Source organism: Octopus sinensis, unplaced genomic scaffold (genome assembly GCF_006345805.1).
Source record: "Octopus sinensis unplaced genomic scaffold, ASM634580v1 Contig11576, whole genome shotgun sequence".
Classification (NCBI taxonomy): Eukaryota; Metazoa; Mollusca; class Cephalopoda; order Octopoda; family Octopodidae; genus Octopus; species Octopus sinensis.
The window spans coordinates 151,463-173,181 of NW_021832384.1; the positions used below are offsets into that span (position 1 = coordinate 151,463).

General features: G+C 39.1%; 1 protein-coding gene across 1 annotated transcript in view; it reads left to right on the forward strand.

The window, feature by feature from the left end:
* LOC115229011 (WD repeat and HMG-box DNA-binding protein 1-like) overlaps positions 1-21,175 on the forward strand; it is a 72,558-nt gene extending 51,383 nt beyond the window's left edge. Inside the window, exons 19-28 of the mRNA XM_036499073.1 lie at positions 8-122; positions 2,549-2,680; positions 3,923-4,259; positions 5,588-5,920; positions 8,716-8,789; positions 12,154-12,282; positions 12,688-12,785; positions 13,460-13,601; positions 19,656-19,928; positions 20,445-21,175. Coding sequence (XP_036354966.1) covers positions 8-122; positions 2,549-2,680; positions 3,923-4,259; positions 5,588-5,920; positions 8,716-8,789; positions 12,154-12,282; positions 12,688-12,785; positions 13,460-13,601; positions 19,656-19,847 — 1,552 coding nt within the window. The 3' untranslated portion in view covers positions 19,848-19,928; positions 20,445-21,175. The remainder of the gene's footprint in view (positions 1-7; positions 123-2,548; positions 2,681-3,922; positions 4,260-5,587; positions 5,921-8,715; positions 8,790-12,153; positions 12,283-12,687; positions 12,786-13,459; positions 13,602-19,655; positions 19,929-20,444) is intronic.
* Positions 21,176-21,719: the final 544 nt, after the last annotated feature.

Below are 21,719 nucleotides of genomic sequence, written 5' to 3' on the forward strand. Positions count from 1 at the left end.
ATTTCAGATGTATCCCCTGTAAAGGTTCTCGGTTTCCACCAACTCTTCCACGTCCTACGTTGAGAATGTTACCTCTGCAGATACCCATGTGTGAGCTCAGCACAGAGAAGAGCCAATATGAAGTATGTTTAGTGTTGTCGTTTACTTTCACTTTCGTTTTGTACACTTAACTTAATCTTTTTCTCAAATGGGGTTAAATCAAATGTTGGATCTTTACCTTTTGACCAACAGATTTAAAAAATAATTTTTTGCAACTAAACACTTTAAAACTTCGGACACTGGTAGAATATGTCATATAAAACATCTTTTACTCTTAGCATTTTTGAGAAAAACTTATATTTATGAAGTTATTTCACGTTAAAGTTGTTCTATTTCAGTAATTTCAACCAATCAATGACGTGTATTCAGCTGAATAAAATTACTGCTGTTGTTTGTCTACAAGAACTTCCGGCGGTGTATATTTCGTTTGTCACTGATATTTATGACAACCCTAACCCTAAAACCCTAACCTAAAACCTTAACCTTAACCCCTTAAAGCTAAAACCAGTACAAACACATGAATGATGTCATGAATAACAGTGACAAACAAAAAATACACCGCCGATAGTTGTTGACAAACAATGGCAGTACTTTATTCAGCTGAATACACATCATTGATTGGTTGAAATTACCGAAATACGAGAACTTTAACGTGAAATAACTTCCTAAATATAAGCTTTTCTCAAAAATGCTTAGAGCAAAAGATGTTTTATATGATACATTCTACCAGTATATGAAGTTTGAAAGTGTTTAGTTACAAAAAATTATTTTTTAAATCTGTTGGTCAAATGGGAAAGATCCCAAATGTCAATTTTCACATTTACACATTTACAATTTTCACATTTACATAGAATCATCATCATCATCGTTTAACATCCGTTTTCCATGCTGGCATGGGTTGGATGGTTCGACTGGGGTCTGGGAAGCCAGGAGGCTGCACCAGGCCCTAATCTGATCTGTCAGTGTTTCTGCAGCTGGATGCCCTTCCTAACGCCAACCACTCCAAGAGTGTAGTGGGTGCTTTTTATGTGCCACTGGCACAAGGGGCCAGAGGAGCTGGCATCAACCATGATCGGATGGTGCTTTTTACATGCCACTGGCACGGAAGCCAGTCAAGGCTGCGCATTGGCCACGTTTGGATGGTACTTTTTACGTGCTACCGGAATGGGGCTCACAACTGCAATTTCCATTTGATTTGATTTTGATATTGCTGATGTTGATGTACTTGACTCAATAGGTCTCCTCAAGCATGGCGTGTCGCCCTATGATCCAAGATACTTTTAAGTGGGCTGGTTATGTGACACTAGTGTAGGTTACTGCTGTGGACTCACTTCATTTGCTGGGTCTTCTCAGTCACAGCATACCTCCAGAGGTCTCGTCTTTTGTCATTGCCTCTATGAGTCCCAACGTTTAAAGGTCATGCTTCACCACCTCATTCCATGTTTTCCTGGGTCTCCCTCTACCCTGGATTCCTTCCACTGTTTGGGACTGGCACTTCTTCACACAGCTCTCCTCATCCATCCACAGTACATGACCATACCAATGCAAATGTCTCTCTTGCATGCCACATCCGATGCTTCTTATGTCTAACATTTCTCTCAGGGCGCTTACACTCTGTTGTGTGTGCACATTGACATTACACATCCAGCGGATCATGCTAGCTTCATTTCTTTTGAGTCTACGTGAAGCATGGCAGTTTGCACACATGCATCATACAATCTACCTTTCACCTTGAGCAAGAGGCCCTTTGTCACCAGTAGGGGTGGAAGCTTTCTGAACTTTGCCCAGGCTGAACTGATGTACGAGTAAACAAATAGATAAAGAGTTAACTAGGTGGGCATATAAATTAATATACTGATCATTCATTGATTTAGACCGTGGTCGAGACAATGGAATTTACCATGCTACGCCAGACTTCACGGCCCGTCATAGCATTACGGAGGTCCTGTTGCTGGATGCCTGTATCCCTGGATACAGGCATCCAGGCGAGCTGGCAGAATCGTTAGCACGCCGGGCGAAATGCTTAGCGGTATTTCGTCTGCCGTTACGTTCTGAGTTCAAATTCTGCCGAGGTCGACTTTGCCTTTCATCCTTTCGGGGTCGATTAAATAAGTACCAGTTACGCACTGGGGTCGATATGATCGACTTAATCCGTTTGTCTGTCCTTGTTCGTCCTCCCTGTGTTTAGCCCCTTGTGGGTAGTAAAGAAATAGGTATTTCATCTGCTGCTATGTTCTGAGTTCAAATTCCGCCGAGGTCGACTTTGCCTTTCATCCTTTTGGGGTCGATTAAATAAGTACCAGTTACGCAGTGGGGTCGATATGATCGACTTAATCCGTTTGTCTGTCCTTGTTCGTCCTCTCTGTGTTTGGCCCCTTGTGGCTAGTAAAGAAATAGGATGCCTGTATCCCTGGAGATTACATCAGGGTAGGAGAGTGTGCGCCCTCTGGTATCTGCCCAGGTGTTAATATAGTTTTTTTGTTTTTTTTTGTTTTTCACTCTGTTTCAGGAGAAGTTTAGGCGTCTGAGTTTTGTTCAAAGTGCAATTGACCAGTGTGTTCAGCAGGGTGAAGAGGTGGACACCAGATATCAAGAGGAAGCTGTGAGGGGAATGAAAGAAGAACTCATGAAGTCGTTTGCTGTAAGTTTTTAACTGTTGCCTTTCTATTTCTATCTCTTTCTGTCTCATTTACTGTCTGTCTCATTTACTGTCTGTCTCATTTACTGTCTGTCTCATTTACTATTTGTCTGTCTCATTTACTATTTGTCTGTCTCATTTACTATTTGTCTGTCTCATTTACTATTTGTCTGTCTCATTTGCTGTCTGTCTGTCTCATTTACTATTTGTCTGTCTCATTTACTGTTTCTCTGCCTCATTTATGGTCTGTGTGTCTGTCTCAATTTCTGTTAGTTTCTCAACTGTCTGAGTGTATGTGTGTGTATAAAATATATCTCTGTCTGTCTTATTCTCTCTCTCTCTCTCTCTCTCTCTCTGTCTCTCTATATATATATATATATATATCTCACTTCCTGCCTATCTTTTATGTTGTTGTTTTCCCTGCTTGATCTGAATTATGCTCAAGACATTCCAACCATGACTATCCCATCATTTTAGATGTATCTAGGACTACATTACCCAAGATAGCCGGATGTAATTTGAGGAAAATTTGGCTACTGTTTCTTGTAGGCTGAACAACCAAGTTACAGACTCTCGTTAAAGTGTGAACTGAGATTTGGTTACTATGTCTAGCAAGTCAAAAGGCTGCAAAGAAGCTTCTACTTGGGTGTAATTTGTGGAAGATTTAGCTAATATTTCTTGCAGGATCAGAAACCACACAGAAACTCCTTGAAGAGTATGATTTGAGGAAGTTTTAGCTACTATTTCCAGCAAATTGAGCAACTACGTTGAGGCTTCTGGTGGAGGTATAATTTGAGCTGGCAGAAACGTTAGCACGCCGGGTGAAATGCGTAGCCGTATTTCGTCTGTTGTTACGTTCTGAGTTCAAATTCTGCCGAGGTCGACTTTGCCTTTCATCCTTTCGGGGTTGATAAATTAAGTACCAGTTACGCACTAGGGTCGATGTAATCGACTTAATCCCTTTATCTGTCCTTGTTTGTCCCCTCTGTGTTTAGCTCCTTGTGGGTAGTAAAGAAATATATAATTTGAGTGAGATTTGGTTACTATTTCTCACTGGTCAAACAAAAGTGTACAAGCTCCTAGTGGCATGCAGTTTAGTGGGGGTGGTTTAGCTGCTATTTTTAGTACACTGCAAAACTACATAGAGGTTTCCATGTTGGATCAGATTCTCTTGTTTTGTGGTTTTTTTATTTTGTTTTTGTCTGTGTGTCACTGTTTTCATTCTCTTCAATTTCTGTCTTGTAGCTTTCGGTGCGGTCGGAACGAGAATGCAGGGCTCTGGACATATGCGAGATGATGCCCGATGAACACACTCTGCAGCTGGCTGTCAAGTATGCAGCGAGACTGATGAGGATGCAACTTGCTGGACGCATCAATGAGATGGCTCACAAGCGGCGAATGGCGGAAGAGATGCGTCTTTTGAAGAGGAAGTTCAAAGCATCATACGGCTATGGAGTTCTTCTTCTTCTTCTGCTGAAGAAGAAGAAGATGGTGGTGGTCGTGGCAGTGATAATAATAATGATGATGATGATGATGGTACTGCTGCTGTGCGTAATAGGAAGAAGATTTTGGCTAAACAGAGGTAAATAGATGGGTTCAAGATGATGGTGACAAACTAAACTCGATTCTTCAATCAGAATCTTCATCTTTAATTGCATGTAATAATCTAGGGATGTATATTTTCCATTTCGCTCTTTTACGAATGTGCTGTATGTTTTTACTGGTTATTCTTGTCCTGTATGAACCTTGTGTGGTAGAATTCTGTGACAAGCGTCTAAAATGTTCCAGCATCAAAACTGAAGAAGCTCAGGTACATTTCTTCTAGATCTTTACATTCTACATTCAAATTCCATTGGATTTGACTGTCTCATGTACTGTCTGACTGTCTCATGTACTGTCTGACTGTCTCATGTACTGTCTGACTGTCTCATGTACTGTCTGATGTCTCATTTACTGTCTGTCTATCTTTCTCACTTACTGTCTGTCTGTCTCATTTTCTGTCTGTCTGTCTCATTTAATGTCTGACTGTCTCATTTAATGTCTGACTGTCTCATTTAATGTCTGACTGTCTCATGTACTGTCTGACTGTCTCATGTACTGTCTGACTGTCTCATTTACTGTCTGTCTGTCTCACTTACTGTCTATCTGTCTCACTTACTATCTGTCTGTCTCGTTTAATGTCTGACTGTCTCATTTACTGTCTGTCTGTCTCACTTACTGTCTGTCTGTCTCACTGTCTGTCTGTCTGTCTCACTGTCTGTCTGTCTCATTTTCTGTCTGTCTGTCTCATTTACTATCTGTCTCGTTTAATGTCTGACTGTCTCATGTACTGTCTGACTGTCTCATGTACTGTCTGACTGTCTCATTTACTGTCTGTCTCAATTTTTGTGAGTTTCTCAACTGCCTGAGTGTGCGTGTGTATAAAATATATCTCTGTCTATCTGTCCTTCTGTCTGTCTCTATCTCTCTCTCACTTTCTGCCTCTCTCTTATGTCATTGTTTTCCCATTTGCCTCTCTTTATGACTTTCACCCTTTATCTGTATTTGTTTCTGACTCTCCTCTTTTTCTCAGTACATGAGACAGACAGACAGACAATAAATGAGACAGACAGACAATAAATGAGACAGACAGACAATAAATGAGACAGACAGACAGTAAATGAGACAGAGGGAGATAGAAATAGAAAAGTACTGATCAATTTGATTAAAATTCTTCAAGAGGAGGCTCCATTATGGCCACAGTCTAATGACCGAAACAAGTAAAAGAGAAAAAATGTTATTTTATATCATCATCATGATCATCATTGAGGTGATGAAGGGCTGTTGGTGGGGCAGGTAGTAACCATTCATCATTTCAACAAAATCTTTTTCTCTCTGGATATTAATTCTCGATTCCTATTTCCAGGCCAGACAACACGAAGAATAAAGTGCGACCAAATCTGGCCCCACGTCAGAATCCTGTCAAGGGTTCTGTTAATGGTTTGAAGAAGAAGCAGCGGAAGCAGGAGGAAGAAGATGAGGAAGGAGAGGAGGAGGAGGAGGAAGAAAAGGAACAAGTAGAGGAAGGGACGGAAGATCAGGAGGATGAAGCTGATGATGATGATTGTGATGATGATGGTGGTGGTGATGGCAGTGATAATGATGATGTTGATATGAAACAGAAGGGCTCAGAGAATGGGGATAACGATTCAGATGAGGAGAAAGAGAACAGCCTGGATGCTGGCAGTGGAACACCAAAGTCAGGTGAGTGGAGATTCTTTATTCTTTTTACTTGTTTCAGTCATTTGACTGCGGCCATGCTGGGGCATCACTTTAAAGCATTTTAGTTAAACAAATCAACCCTCTGGACTTATTCTTTGTAAGCCTAGCATTTACTCTATTGGTCTTTTTGGCCAAGCTGTTAAGTTACGGGGACGTAAACACACCAACACTGGATGTCCAGCGGTGGTGGGGGACAAACATGCACACACAAAAACACACATATGTACACAAACACACACACACAAAAACACACATATGTACACAAACACACACACACATATATACGACGGGCTTCTTTCAGTTTCCATCTACCAAATCCACTCACAAAGCTTTGGTCGGCCTGAAGCTATACCAGAAAACACTTACCCAAGGTGCCATGCATAGGACTGAACCCAGAACCATGTGGTTGGGAAGCAAGCTTCATCTCACACAGCCACACCTGGTGAAATATATACAACTGTTGCACAGTGTCAGGACAATGAGGTACAAATGCATGTGTGTGTGTGTGTGTGCATACACTCACACACACATACATATATTCAAACACACACACACAAATGAGAGGCTTCTTTTAGTTTCCTTTTACCAAATCCATTAACAAAGCTTTGGTTGGCCTTGAGCTACAGCAGAAGACACTTTCTCTAAGCGCCATGCATTGGAACTGAACTTGGAACCACATGGTTAGGGAACAAACTCCTTAACCCTTTCGTTACTGTATTTATTTTGAGATGCTCTATGTTTCTCTCAATTATTTTAGATATAACAAAGAATTTAGTAAAATAACTTCATTATCATTAAGCTAATGTCAGGAAGATAAATTGTGACTAAGGTTTAGTGGAAGATTTTAATTCAGAATTTATGAAAACAAGACATTTGTACTACAGAGCCAGTGTTGGTTTCAGCATGAGATGCGCAGGAGTGGCTGTGTGGTAAGTAGCTTGTTTACCAACCACATGGTTCCGGGTTCAGTCCCACTGCGTGGCACCTTGGACAAGTGTCTTCTATTATAGTCTCGGGCCGACAAATGCCTTGTGAGTGGATTTGGTAGACGGAAACTGAAAGAAGCCCGTCGTATATATGTATATATATATGCGTGTGTGTGTTTGTGCGTCTGTGTTTGTCCCCGTAGCATTGCTTGACAACCGATGCTGGTGTGTTTATGTCCCCGTTACATAGCGGTTCGGCAAAAGAGACCGATAGAATAAGTACTGGGCTTACAAAAGAATAAGTCCCGGGGTCGAGTTGCTCGATTAAAGGCGGTGCTCCAGCATGGCCGCAGTCAAAGGACTGAAACAGGTAAAAGAGTAAAAGGGAGAGTAAAGAGAGGAATGTTTGAAGGATTGGCGAAAGCGATGTGGTTGACAACGAAAAACCTGGCTGACGACAGTCAAGGCTGATCTGGAACCCAACCTAGGCCCCCATGTCTATGGCATTCGCCGCTGAAATAGGGAGTGGTTGGAGATCACGCGGTCATTAGCCTCAAATCGCCAGGTCTGGTCGGCGTTTGTGAGAGATGCAGCATTGAGGATGAATGAAGCCAGCTCAACCCATCCAGGGTGAATGCTGCTCAAGTCAAGTCAAGTCTGGTTTCAGCCTGGTTGGTGACAAAAGGGTTAACCACCCAGGTGCACATATATAAGTTCAAACACCACTGGAGCTGACTTTTGTTTTCATTCTTTTGGGGATCAATAAAAATAAATACTAGTCATGTACTGAAATAAGTCTAATCAATTTACTCCCTATCCTAAAGTTGCCAGCTTTGTGACAAAATTTGAAATCTTTAAAAGTACCTGTTGAGTACTGGGGTCAGTGTAATTGACTTAACCTCTCCCCGAAATTGCTGGCCTTGTGTCAAAATTTGAAATTATTATTATGTGAAGGTGCATGGCTCAGTGGTTAGAGTGTTGAGCTTACAATTGTGAAGTTATGAGTTCGAATCCCAGACCAGGCTGTGTGTTGTGCTCTTGAGCCAGACACTTTATTTCATGTTGCTCCAGTTCACTCAGCTGTAGAAATGAGTTGCAATGTCACTATTGCCAGGCTGTATCAGTCTTTGCTTTTCCATTGGAAAACACTGGTGGCATGGAGAGGGGAGGCCGGTATGCATGGGCAACTGCTGGTCTTTCATAAACAACCTTGCCCGGACTTGTATCTCGGAGGGTAACTTTCTAGGTGCAATCCCATGGTCAGTCTTGACCGAAGGGGATCTCAGTATTATTATTGAGGCAGCAAGCTGGCAGAATTGTTAGCATGCTGGGCAAAATACACAGTAGTGTTTTGTCCGGCTCTGTGTTCTGAGTTCAAATTCTACCCTGGTCAACTTTGCCTTTCATCCTTTTGGGGTCGATAAAATAAGCACCAGCCAAGCATTGGGGGTCGATGTAATCAACTTATCTCCACCCCTGAAATGACTAACCTTGTGCCAAAATTTGAAATCATTATTATTATTATTGAGTGAGAGAGCAGTGCATGCCATCAAAGTGACACTGGGGTAAAATATATGAAGCCCAGTATACTCATCATGACTACCCGTCTGATAAGGGTACACCAGGCACATGCATTGCAACCATATGTGGGTGACATATCAAGATAAACAGCACATTACCTTGCAGGTGGGGCACAGTTAGGATTTTTTTCTGGTTGAGTAGCCCATCCAGCTCAAAAGGTCCTTGAATAAGGGTTGTTTAAGGATTATTATTATAATATTTTTTATTATTATTATTATTATTATTATTATTATCTTTATCGTTATTACTTCTGTTTCTTTTGTGTTGCAGCTAAAAGAGAGAAGAAGGGCACCTTATCTCCAAGAGTTTTCCCCTCATCAAGCACTGTAACAAACCCTTTCAAAGTAAGACATTTAAGGGTTTATATGTTTTGGAGGAAGAAATGATCACTTCATTTGTTTACTTTTAGTTGTTATGATTTTCTGTTTTTAATTATATCGTTTTCATTTTGTAATCCCATACACCCCACAAATCCCTTAAATTCCATAAATCTCGTATATTCCATAAATCTCATAGATCTTGTAAGTCTCATAAAATCTTGTGAATCTTATAAATCCAACAAATCCCATAAATATCCTAAATTCTCTAAATCTCTTATATCCCAGGAGTTCCATAAATCCCATAAGGCAATGAATCGACAGAGTTGTTTGAGCATAGATTAGAATGCCTTATGGTTCTATTTGTTCTGACTCTCTCTACCAAAGTCAACTTTGGATATCATTCTTTTTGGAGTTGAATGAATGAAGTACCAGTTCATGGTGTTTATATTGGTGTATAAATTCTTATTCAGTTCCAGCATATTTCATTTGTCTGAGGTTGGTTAATTGAATTCCTGTCATGCTCAGGGAATCGATGTAATGGACTGACTATATGATACACAGTCGTGCTCTAGCTTGGCCATAGTCCCATGATTGAAATCCGGTGAAGAAAAGACTTTGTATGCTCTTCTACTCTTTTATATGTTTCTGTCATTTGATTGTGGCCATGCTGGAGCACTGCCGTAAAGGGTTTTTTACTTTGTAAGCCTAGTGCTTATTTTGTCAGTCCCTTTTGAAGAACTGCTAAGTTACGGGAATATAAACACACCATTAGCTGTCATGCGATGGTTGGGGGACAATCATAGACACAAAGACACACACAGATGACTATATATCTAGTATATATAAATAACAGGATGTGTGTGCATATTGACTATTTCCACAATTCTCAACCGATTTTCACCAAACTTTACATACACATTACTTATGTCCCAAAGATGGTCATGCACTTTTACATTTTGACAAATTGGGAAAAATGGTGCTTTACACAGGTTTTTCTCTTATTCATTGTATGTACATAGTTTTTTTTTGTATCTAGAGTCTCCCATACTTTTTTAATCTATATGGTCATATATTGGAATTAGAGAATATTTTTTAGTGGTTTTCACATTTTAAAAATTTACTATTTATTTATATGTTGTAATTGTATGTTATTACTTTATATTTTTATGTGTGTATTGGTGTCGTATTTTATGAATAAGTGTTTGGGTTAGAGAATATTATAAAAGTGAAAGGATTTTGTCTATTTATTTATTTGGACCGTTTCCATATTTTTAAAATCTATATGGTTGTATATTTGCATTACAGAATATTTTAAAATTGTTTTCACACTTTTTCGATTTATTATTTGTCTGCCTTACAATGCGACATCTTTTCACTTTGAACTGCTAAAGATTCTCTCTCTTTTACTCTTTTACTTGTTTCAGTCATTTGACTGCGGCCATGCTGGAGCATCGCCTTTAGTCGAGCAAATCGACCCCAGGACTTATTTTTTGTAAGCCTAGTACTTATTCTATCGGTCTCTTTTGCCGAACCGCTAAGTTACGTGGACGTAAGCATACCACCATTGGTTGTCAAGCGATGTTGGGGAACAAAGAAAGACACACAAACATATACACACATATACATATATACTATGGGCTTCTTTCAGTTTCCGTCTACCAAATTTACTCACAAGGCTTTGGTCGGTCCGAGGCTATAGTAGAAGACACTTGCCCAAGGTGCCACGCAGTGGGAATGAACCCAGAACCATGTGGTTGGTAAGCAAGCTACTTACCACACAGCCACTCCTGTAACCAACCTTCAACCTGATTCTCCATTCCTAGGATTGAAAGCAGTATTCGAGAACTGAAGTCAAACTCTTCATGTCTTCATTTTTCATTGCCTGAAGTGTATGATCACTCTGAAGAATTTCAGAGTGATCATACACTGTAAGCACACAGCAGATACATTCCTTTAACTCTACTTTTTCAAGTAGGTATTATATTGTCATTTTTGAAAGTGAAAAAATAGCTCCCTTTTCTGTTGAATAAAATAAATTCGCTGAGGGGCAGTTTCAAAGTCTTCCTTCAATTTCTTTACACCATTTATGTGGCTGTTTCTGACAAGAAATTTTGCTTTCTTGTAAAACAATTATATTTTGTAGTCATTATCTGTAATCTATTCCCAAAACTCTTCAGTAGCTCTACTTTGCATTGCTTGCAAATTTATGTGTTCTCAGATCATTAAAGTGCAACGACCTTCACCGTAACCAGCCTTCAATCTGGTTCTCCATTCCTCGGTTAATCAGAAACAGAGATTGCCGTGTTACTCATAAACCTTCTTCGTAGTTGAATTATTTGGTAAAAAAATACCACCAAAGCAATTTAAACCATCCAAAGGACGTGTGTGTTTGCTAGTACATATGTGTGTGTGTATTCTTTTATTCTTTTATTTGTTTCAGTCATTTGACTGCGGCCATGCTGGAGCACCGCCTTTAGTCGAGCAAATCGGCCCCAGGACATATTCTTTGTAAGCCTAGTACTTACTCTATCGGTTCCTCTTGCTGAGCCGCTAAGTGATGGGGACGTAAACACACCAGCATCGGTTGTCAAGTGATGTTGGGGGAACAAACACAAAACACACACACATATATATACGTGTGTATGTGTATATATATATATATATATATATATATATGTGTGTGTTGTACATACATATATACGACGGGCTTCTTTCAGTTTCTGTCTACCAAATCCATTTTCAAGACTTTGGCTGGCCCGAAGCTATAGCAGAAGACACTTGCCCAGTGTGCCACACAGCGGGACTGAACCCAGAACCATGTGGTTGGTAAGCAAGGCACGCTTCTTTCAGTTTCTGGTTATCAAATCCACTCACAAGGCTTTGGTTGGCCTGAGGTTACAATAGAAGACACTTACCCAAGGTGTCACACAGTGGGACTGAACCCGGAACCACATGGTTGACAAGCGAGCTTCTTACCATACAGCCACGCCTGTGTAAATAAAATCCACCAGGTTAACTTTGGCTGTACTCTGTCTGAGAATGATAAGTAAAGAACCAATCAATTTTCTGATCAATGGAGTAAAACTATGCTCTTGAAAGCTGCTCTGGCTTGGCCACATTTTCAATTACTGAAGCCAATAAGAGAAATAGCTCTGTGTGTGTGTGTGGTTTTTCCAGGACCTCTTTGCTTTGTATCCTTACCCTGCGGTCAATAAAACATTTCTCAGTCATCGGTCATTTAAATAGCAGATAGTGCTGCAGCTTGGCCACAGTCCACTTACTAAATCCGTTAAATGAAAGAGCTGTGTGGATGTGTGTGTGTGTGCATGTGTTTTTCTGTCTCATTATGCTGACCCCTTCATTTTAAATTGATTTGTTGTGTTGACAGATTGGGACCCCACAGAAACCCCTCCCGGCCATGAAAGGTACTCAGGTTTTTGATTCCATGACTCGAAGTAAACCAACGAAGCTGTTGAGTTCCCCCGAAGCCGTTAAGCTGAAGACAGGATCGCGGAAGGTAGGTCTTTCCTCTGTCACCATCACCACCACCACCACCACCACCACCATCATCACCATCATCATCACCATCATCATCATCATCATCGTCATCATCGTCATCATCATCATCATCATCATCGTCATCATCATCATCACTGTCATCATCATCATCGTCATCGTCATTGTAAAGTTTATTCTGTTGTTGCAAGTATTATGACTAAATCTCTAGTCGGGATACATTCCTTCTTGTCTCCCACTAATCTCTCTTAAGGGTCATGGAAACTGCTCGTCCCTCTGACTAAAAGACGTAGAAAAAAAAAAACAAGAAAATGGCCAACTGATTAACTTGCCTTAATCACTAGTTTAATCCCTAATTAATCTCTAATTTGCTTTAATCTCTAATTTCCATTCATTTTGCTCACAGACTTTGCCAAACCAGACAACACTCTTTGCCAGTGCAAAACCCTCCAAGGACAGTTCTACTACGAAACCATCAAAATCAAAGAAATCCAGTGAGAAAATGTAAGTGCAGTACTCTATCTATCTCTCTTCTCTTCTACTCATTTTTCTCCTCCTTCATCTTATCCCCCTTCCTTCCTCTTTCCCTTTCTCTGCTTTCTCCTCCTCCACCACCACCACGATTCTCAATATTGTCACTTATGGTGTTCAACTTTGCCTGTGATCCCTCTGGGGTCGGTAACTAAAGTACCAGTCTAGAGTCATGAACTTACAGAATCAGAGGATCATTAGTATTCTTCTGGCTCTGTGTGTTTTGATTTCAAATCCTTCTCTTGCCTACATGGGCCTACTGACTCAATAATCTTTTCCCAGTTTAACACTATCTCTTGATCCTTGGGTGCCTTGACAACTGGTGTTGGTGTGTTTACATCCCCGTAACCTTGTGGTTCAGCAGAGGAGACTGATAGAATAAGTACCAGGCTTAAAAAATAAGTACTGGGCTCGATTCAGCAATACTTCAAGCTGTTCTTGAAAACAAGAAATATTCACATTTAGCCTAAACACTTTGTATATTACAGAGCTAAAGGAGAGGACACTTGCTAAAGATGTTGTACAGTGCAGCTGCATCTCAAACAATGATTGATCAACCACACAACCACGCATGGTCTTTATATTTCCTTTTGTCCATTGTATTTTCTTTTTAAATTGTGATTGTGGTGTTTTTCTTTTGTTTCCAGTGTTCCAGTGAAATCTGGTTTTCCCGCCTGGTTTAAAGAAAACAAAGATGACTTTGAAGAAGAAAACCCTGACATGTCAGCAGACGAACTAAAACAGTTGGCAACAAGCAGATACAAGGAGCTTCCCAGTGAAGAGAAAGAGGTGAGGGAGGTTTCGCTTAATGCACAGAAATGGTATGTACTCACACATACGTTGGTAGAGGTAAACTTTTGTGTGTGACCACTGACAGCACTGCAACAATGTATGTATGAAAACACACACACACATACATACACTTTTGTGTGTGTGTGTGTGTATTTATGTATGCATTCGTGCATGCATGGCATTATATGATACACTTTTTTTTTTCCCTGAAAAATGTCTCAAAAAAAATCACCCTGGGCCCTATATATGAAGGTTGAGCCTACATTAAATGCATTAAAAAATTTTCCTGAACACATACTGTTGAAATTGGGGTGCATTTAATACGCTATCAAATAGGGTGTGTATGAGTGTGTGTGTGTGTATGTATATATATATATATATATATATATATATATATATATAAAAAAAAGTCCGAGGCTGTGAAAGATTTCAAAACATTTATAAATAGAAGGTCTTACAACTGTTTCCGGGTTATTTTATATATCTCTTCATCAGAGACGGTGTGAGAGAATGGTTAAGCAATAGTTATTCTAGATAAGATATGAAATAGAGAGTGAAGTGGAGGAATGAAAATAGACGTGAGATATGCAGGGATATTGCATCTTCAGCTCCATTATTTAGGCAGAATGGTATACACATAAGATTCTAGTTCCTTGTGAGCAAGTTCCAGGAGTATTTATGTATATGCTGAGATCCTCTTCGGTCATGACTGACCATGGGATTGCAGCTAGAAAGTTACCCTCCCAGGCACAAGTCCGGGCAAGGTTGTTTATGGAAGACCAGCAGTTGCCCATGCATACCGGCCTCCTCTCTCCACACCACCGATGTTATCCAAGGGAAAGGCAAGGGTCGATACAGCTTGGCACCTGTGACGTCACAACTCATTTCTACAGCTGAGTGAACTGGAGCAACGTGAAATAAAGTGTCTTGCTCAAGAACACAACACGCAGCCCGGTCCGGGATTCAAACTCACAACCCCACAATTGTAGGTTTGGTGCTCTAACCATTGTGCCATGCACCTTCATTATATATATATATATATAAAGAAATAATTTTTGGCCTCTTTTTATGGAGACAAAAGACAAAAGGGTTTATAGAACTGCAAAAAAGAATTGCTCAAATGAAATTGAGACAGAAGCAAAAAAATATTGATTAAAGATCAAACATTAAATTCAGGTCAACGACTTCATATAATAACACGCTTCCATACATTTCATCAAATATAAATATTATAATGGCCTTCGGCATATAAAAGGAATACATATAAAAGCACAGAAGATAAAAAAATATATATGCATATAAAAATGCAAATTATATAGAAAGGCCTGTCAAGAAAAGGTGTATACAAATTGACTAAAATAAGTTATCAAATTGAATTACTAAAACGTGTCAAGTGACTAAAAAAATCTATCGACTGAAAGAAGTTTTTACCCCTCAATTTAAAAATGTATGAAAATATATTTTTATGTGCATGTATATTTTTTACCTTCTGTGCTTTTATATATGCATTTCTTTTATATGTTGAAGGCCATGGTAATGTTTATATATGATCAAATGTATGGAAACATGGTGTTATATAAAGTCATTGACCCCGATTTAGTGTTTGTTTTCTAAATCAATATTTTACATGTGTGTATATATATACATATATATATATTTATATATATATATATATATATATATTATATAGGATGGGTCACAAGGCATGCACAAAATAAATTCAATATGTTCCGGAATTGTCAAAGACATGCTTAAATTTTCCTAAAATTGAATAAAATAAAGTAATGATGAATGAACATGTGTGTGACGAACCAGATTAATAAAAATAATGATAATATAGACGTAAGAGTGGCTGTGTGGTAAGTAGCTTGCTTACGAACCACATAGTTCTGGGTTCAGTCCCACTGCGTGGCACCTTGGGCAAGTGTCTTCTACTATAGCCTCGGGCCGACCAGAGCCTTGTGAGTGGATTTGGTAGATGGAAACTGAAAGAAGCCCATTGTATATATGTATATGTGTGTGTGTGTGTACATATGTTTGTGTGTCTGTGTTTGTCCCCTCAATATCGCTTGACAACCAATGCTGGTGTTTTTACATCCCCATTACTTAGCGGTTCAGCAAAAAATTCTAAAAGAATAAGTACTAGGCTTACAAAGAATAAGTCCTGGGGTCGATTAAAGGTGGTGCTCGACTAAAGGTGGTGCTCAACTAAAGGTGGTGCTCCAGCATGGCCACAGTCAAATGACTGAAACAAGTAAAAGAGTAATAATGATAATAATAATCTTTTCTAGCCACAAGGCCTGAAATTTTTGGGGATGGGGCTAGTCGATTAGATCGACCCCAGTGCACAGCTGGTACTTAATTTATTGACCCCAATGTGCAACTGGTACTTAATTTATCGACCCCGAAAGGATGAAAGGCAAAGTCGACCATGGCAGAATTTGAACTCAGAACGTAAAGACAGACAAAATACCGCTAAGCGTTTCGTCTGGTGTGCTAACGTTTCTGCCAGCTTGCTGACTAATAATAATAATGATAATAAAATAAAAATAATACGTTGTGTTTTGGTGCGTGACTTTTGACCCACCCTGTACATACATACATGCATACAGGGTTGACCAAAAGTCACCCAACACTAAATCAGAATTCCATAAATACTTAATATTCAATTCCATTTATTCATTTGGGAAAATGGTGTCACTCACGAAGGACTTCAGTTTGAACAATTTTCATGATGTTTCATATATAAATGCTTTTATTAAATTCATTCAGTTGTTAAACATAAATAAATCTTGGAGTTAAATGGTTTTGATTTACTGTCAGGTGACTTTTGGCCAGCCCTGTACATATATATATATATACATACACCATCATCATCATCATCAGTTAATGTCTGTTGTTCATGCTGGCATGATTTGGACAGTTTTACCAGGGCTAGTAAGTTGAGGGGTTGCACCAGACTCCAATCTGATTTGGCATGGTTTCTACAGCTGAATGTCCTTCCTAATGCCAACCACACTGAGAGTGTAATGGGTGCTTTTATGTGCCACCGGCATGGGTGCCAGTTGCGTGGCACCAATATCTGCCATGATTACAATTTCACTTGGCTTCATGGGTCTTCTCGAGCACGGCATATCGCCAAGAGTCTAATTGCCTCCATGAAGCCCAATGCTCAGAAGGTGCCTTTTACACAGGTGCTAGTTGGCCATATTGTCTCCTTGAGGCCTAACACTTGAAAGGTTCTTTTTATGTACCACCAGCATGGGTGCTAGTTACACGACCCATTGGTCATATTGCCTCCGTGAGGCCCAACACTTTACCAGAGCTTTTTATGTTCCACTGGCACAGTTACTAGTTATACAATTCTGGCATCAGCCACATTTTCTCTGAGGTCCAGTACCTTAAAAGGTGCTCTTTATGTGCCACTGGCCCAGGTACTAGTTACACAGCCTGGCATTGGCCACGTTTCCTCCATGAGGCCAAATGCTCAAAAGGTGCTTTTTATGTGCTTCTAGCACAGATACTAGTTACGTGACCCTAGCACATCAGCCATATTGCCTCTGTGAGGCCCAATGCTTGAATGGTGCTTTTTATGTGCCACCAGCTCTAATACATATATATATTTATATATTATAATTATAATAAGAGTGGTGAGCTGGCTGAATCATTAGAGCACTGGGCGAAATGCTTAGCGGTATGTCATCTACTGTTACGTTCTGAGTTCAAATTCTGCCGAGCTCAACTTTGCCTTTCATCTTTTCGGGGTTGATTAAATAAGTACCAGTTATGCACTGGGGTCGATGTAATTGATTTAATCCCTTTGTCTATCCTTGTATCCTTGCTTGTCCCTTCTATGTTTAGCCCTCTGCGGGCAATAAAGAAATATATATATATATATATATATAATATATATATATATATACATATATATATATATGTATGTATGCATATATCTATGTATGTATGCATATATCTATGTATGTATACATACATACATATATATGTATGTATACATACATATATATATATGTATGTATACATACATACATGTAAATATATATGCACACACACATATATAAATATAGATATATCATCATTTTAATGTATAGTTTTCCACGGTAGCTTGGTCAAGGTGAATTTGGTAGACAGACTATAAGATGCCTGTCATGCATATGTATGTGTATGAGTGGTGGTAATGGTATGTGTGTGTGTGTGTGTATTTCTCTTTGTCTTAACATCAGTGTACTGTTTGCTAACAAATTCACCATTCATGCGAAAACAGTGTCAGTTGTGTGCAGTCTTCTGTGAAAACGTGTCTGGCTATTTGCACTATTCATGTTCAATGATGTAGGCGGGGGGCAAATAATACTTTACTTGGAAAAGGTTGAAGTTTGGTGACAAGAAAAAAAAAAAAAGCCTATCTGACCATAGAAAATCTTCCCCAATGAGTTTTGTCTTTCGTCTGGCTCATGCAAGAATGGAAAAGTAGATGTTAAAATGATGATGATTCTCATGATGAAGATGACATACATTATTGTTATGTACACAAACACACTCAAAGACTCCTTGTTTTAACCCAATCAATACAAAAATCAATACAAACCCATTTGGTCTTTTCATCTTTTATACTTGACATCTTATTAAATGATGAGATTGTCTCTGTTGTTGTTGATTGGTCAGTTGTTCAGTGCAGATGTTGTAGTAGTGGTGGTTGTGTTGGTAGTGGAGGTTGTGTTGGTGGTGCTGGCATTGGTGGTGGTGGTGCTGGTATTGTTGATAGTGGTACGGGCATGGTCTGGTAGTTGTGTTGGTGGTACTGGCATTGGTGGTAGTGGTTGTGTTGGTGGTGGGGATAGTAATTGATGTGGATGTAGTGATTGTGGTAGAAGTAGTAGAAATGGTGGTTGTAGTAGTAGTAGTATTAGTAGTTGTGATGGTATTGGTGGTGAGGATGGTAGTGGTGGTGGTGTTCGGATGTTAGCTGTGCTGGTAGCACTAGTGATACTGGTATTAGTGGTAGTCATTGTGCTGGATGTGGAGTTGCATGGCTTAGTGGTTAGGGTGCTGGACTCGTGATCATAAGATTGTGGTTTCGATCCCTGGACTGGGCGATACGTTGTGTTCTTGTGTTCTTGAGCAAAACACTTCACTTCATGTGACCCCAGTTCATTTAGCTTGCAGAAATAAATAGTCCATGATGGATCGCCAGCACCATCTGGTGGGGAAATATATGTGCCACGGAAACTTATGAGTCTATTATGACTCAAGAAGGATCTCATTATGCTGGATGGTATTAAAAAAAGGTAAATTTACCTTTCTGAGTCACACTGACTCATAAGGGCCAGTTTCCTGGTTTTATGGCGTATATATTCCCCACCTGGATGGGACGCTGGTTCGTCGCAGTATTACTCATTTTTACCAGTTAAGTGGACTGCAGCAAAGTGAAATGAAGTGTTTTGCTCAAGAACACAATGAGCTGCCTGACCCAGGAATTGAAATCATAATCTTACAATCATGAGTCCAACACTCTAACCACCACTAAGCCACACACCATCCCCTGGATGGTACTACTACTAGTAGTAATAGGTCATGTACTGGTAGTGATGGCAGCAGTAGTACTAATGGTGGTGGTGGTGGTGTTTGCAGTGATGATAGTAGTAGTAGTAGTAGTAGTAGTAGTAGTGGTGGTGATGGTTGTAGGTGTGATGGCATTCGGCTCATGAATGTAAGGTCGTGAGTTCAATTCCCGGCAACGCATTGTGTCCTTGAACAAGACACTTTATTTCACGTTGCTCCAGTCCACTCAGCTGGCAAAAATGATTCCCGCCCAGTCTGGGAATTGAAACCACAATCCTGTGATGTTCCTTCTCAGTGGACTTGGTAGTAATATTTTGTAGTGTTGGTTGATGCATGCGCACCCGAGGTAGTGATCGTGAGTGGTGGTGTTAGTTAATTCACAGTGGTGGTGGCAGTAATGACCAGTGGCCTTCATGCGCCATTGATACATAGATGGTTCGTCTTACATTGTCCATGTTTACGTCTCTTTTGCAGATTTGGTCACAGAAGGTGAATGGTAAATCCGAAGAGGTCAAGACTGCGAAGAAGCGTAAACGAGCAAATGAGGAATCTGTAAATGGTGGTGGTGGCAACAAGGAGTCGGGTCAGCAGAATGGCAAGAAGAAGAAGATTTTGTCACAGGAAACAAATTCTAAACTGACTAATTTTATGTTCAAAAAAGACTAATGGTCATGAAATATTTGATTATTGTATAAAGTATATAGTCACATTTTCACACTCATTGTTTTATACATTCATTCATATATATATATATATATATATATCTGTAAAATTATATGTGACAATTATTCAGTAGCCAAGATAAAACTCTGAGTTTCGGATGCCGAGGTGGAAATCCACCACACCATCTCTTCGGTTATCTGGCCATCCGAAACTCAGAGTTTTATCTTGGCTATTGAATAATTGTCACATATTATTTTACAGATAAATTTCCTCTATTTACATAATATTGAGGTCTCTTTCTTTCTTTTGTTATCTTACCGTTTTTACCAATATATATATATATACATACACATACATATGTATATACACAGGCACACACATATACATACACACACGTGTATATTTAATATGTGTGTATATATAAATATATATAATGTTTAGTGTTGACTTTTCAAAGATAGACTATTCAACACCATAACAAGAGACTGACTCCACTAAAATAATGATAAAAACAACAATAATTGCATACACAAACACACACATATATATATATATATATATATATATATATACATACACATACATATGTATATACACAGGCACACACATATACATACACACACACACACACACACACCGCGCACACACACACACATACACGCACACACAAACACACACACATCAGTAAATGTTTTATTCACCGTTTTCTATATCAGAGGAAACGGATCTTACCTAGGCATGTGTCTGGCAGTGATTATTTATTGATAAGAATGAACCAGCCTGAAATGCATCTGGTGTTCTTGCTAGCCGCTGCTGGGAGAATATTCATCTTCCTCCAATGTCTATAGTGTCTTTAAACACAACACTTCCATAACAAAGATGTTATCTCAGACAAATACCACAGTAACTTATTTGCCCGTCAAAGATGTATCTATACATAAAGTATGATACGTAAGTGGCTACATATGTATGTATGTATGTTTGTTTGTTAAGCACTAATGATATGTAAATTAGTGACACCAGTTCTCTGGAGCTACTAGATTTCATGTGTACATAAACAGAATGATTACTTGTTTTTTTGTGGGATTTTCAGTGATGTACCTCTACACACCTCTGATGAGATCCCAATAAGACCCGAAAATTGTATATGGCTGTTTGTCATATCTTTCAGTCTACAGAGGAAACAAGTAAATTTGACATGTTTGTATGTCTAGTGTATATGTTTACGCATCCGCACTCACACATATGCACACCCACCCACATATATATGTATATTTATGTGTACTCCATTACATATATAGGATGTGTTTTTTCATTTCGTTAACCAAAGATATATATATATATATATATATATATAATATATATATATACAAGATAAGAAAATGGAGAAACACATCTAAATCAAATATCAATTACACGATAATACTCAATCACATACTTTATTAAACCACCACATAAGAGACTGTAGGGTTACATATAAAAAGCAGAACAAATCAGTGTACATACAGTAGTGTACATTAAAAAGTGTACATAAAAGAGTATGGATATATGTTATCCCATGGAGGGTTGCATTTACAACCCCTATCTCAATTTGTATATATGATGATGTATGTATTTTGATAGAAATGGCAAGACAACAAAAGAATGAAAGAGACCATGCTATTATGTAAATAGAGGAATTTATCTGTAAATATAATATGTGACAATTATTTGGTAGCCATGATAAAACTCCGAGTTTCGGATGTCGGGGTGGAAATCCATGCCGGCATCTCTTCAGTAATCGGGCCATGGGAAAATGCTATGAAAATGACCATACATACAGATGCGCACTTACCCGATTACTATGATTACATTTTTACTCCCTTACCTTTACTC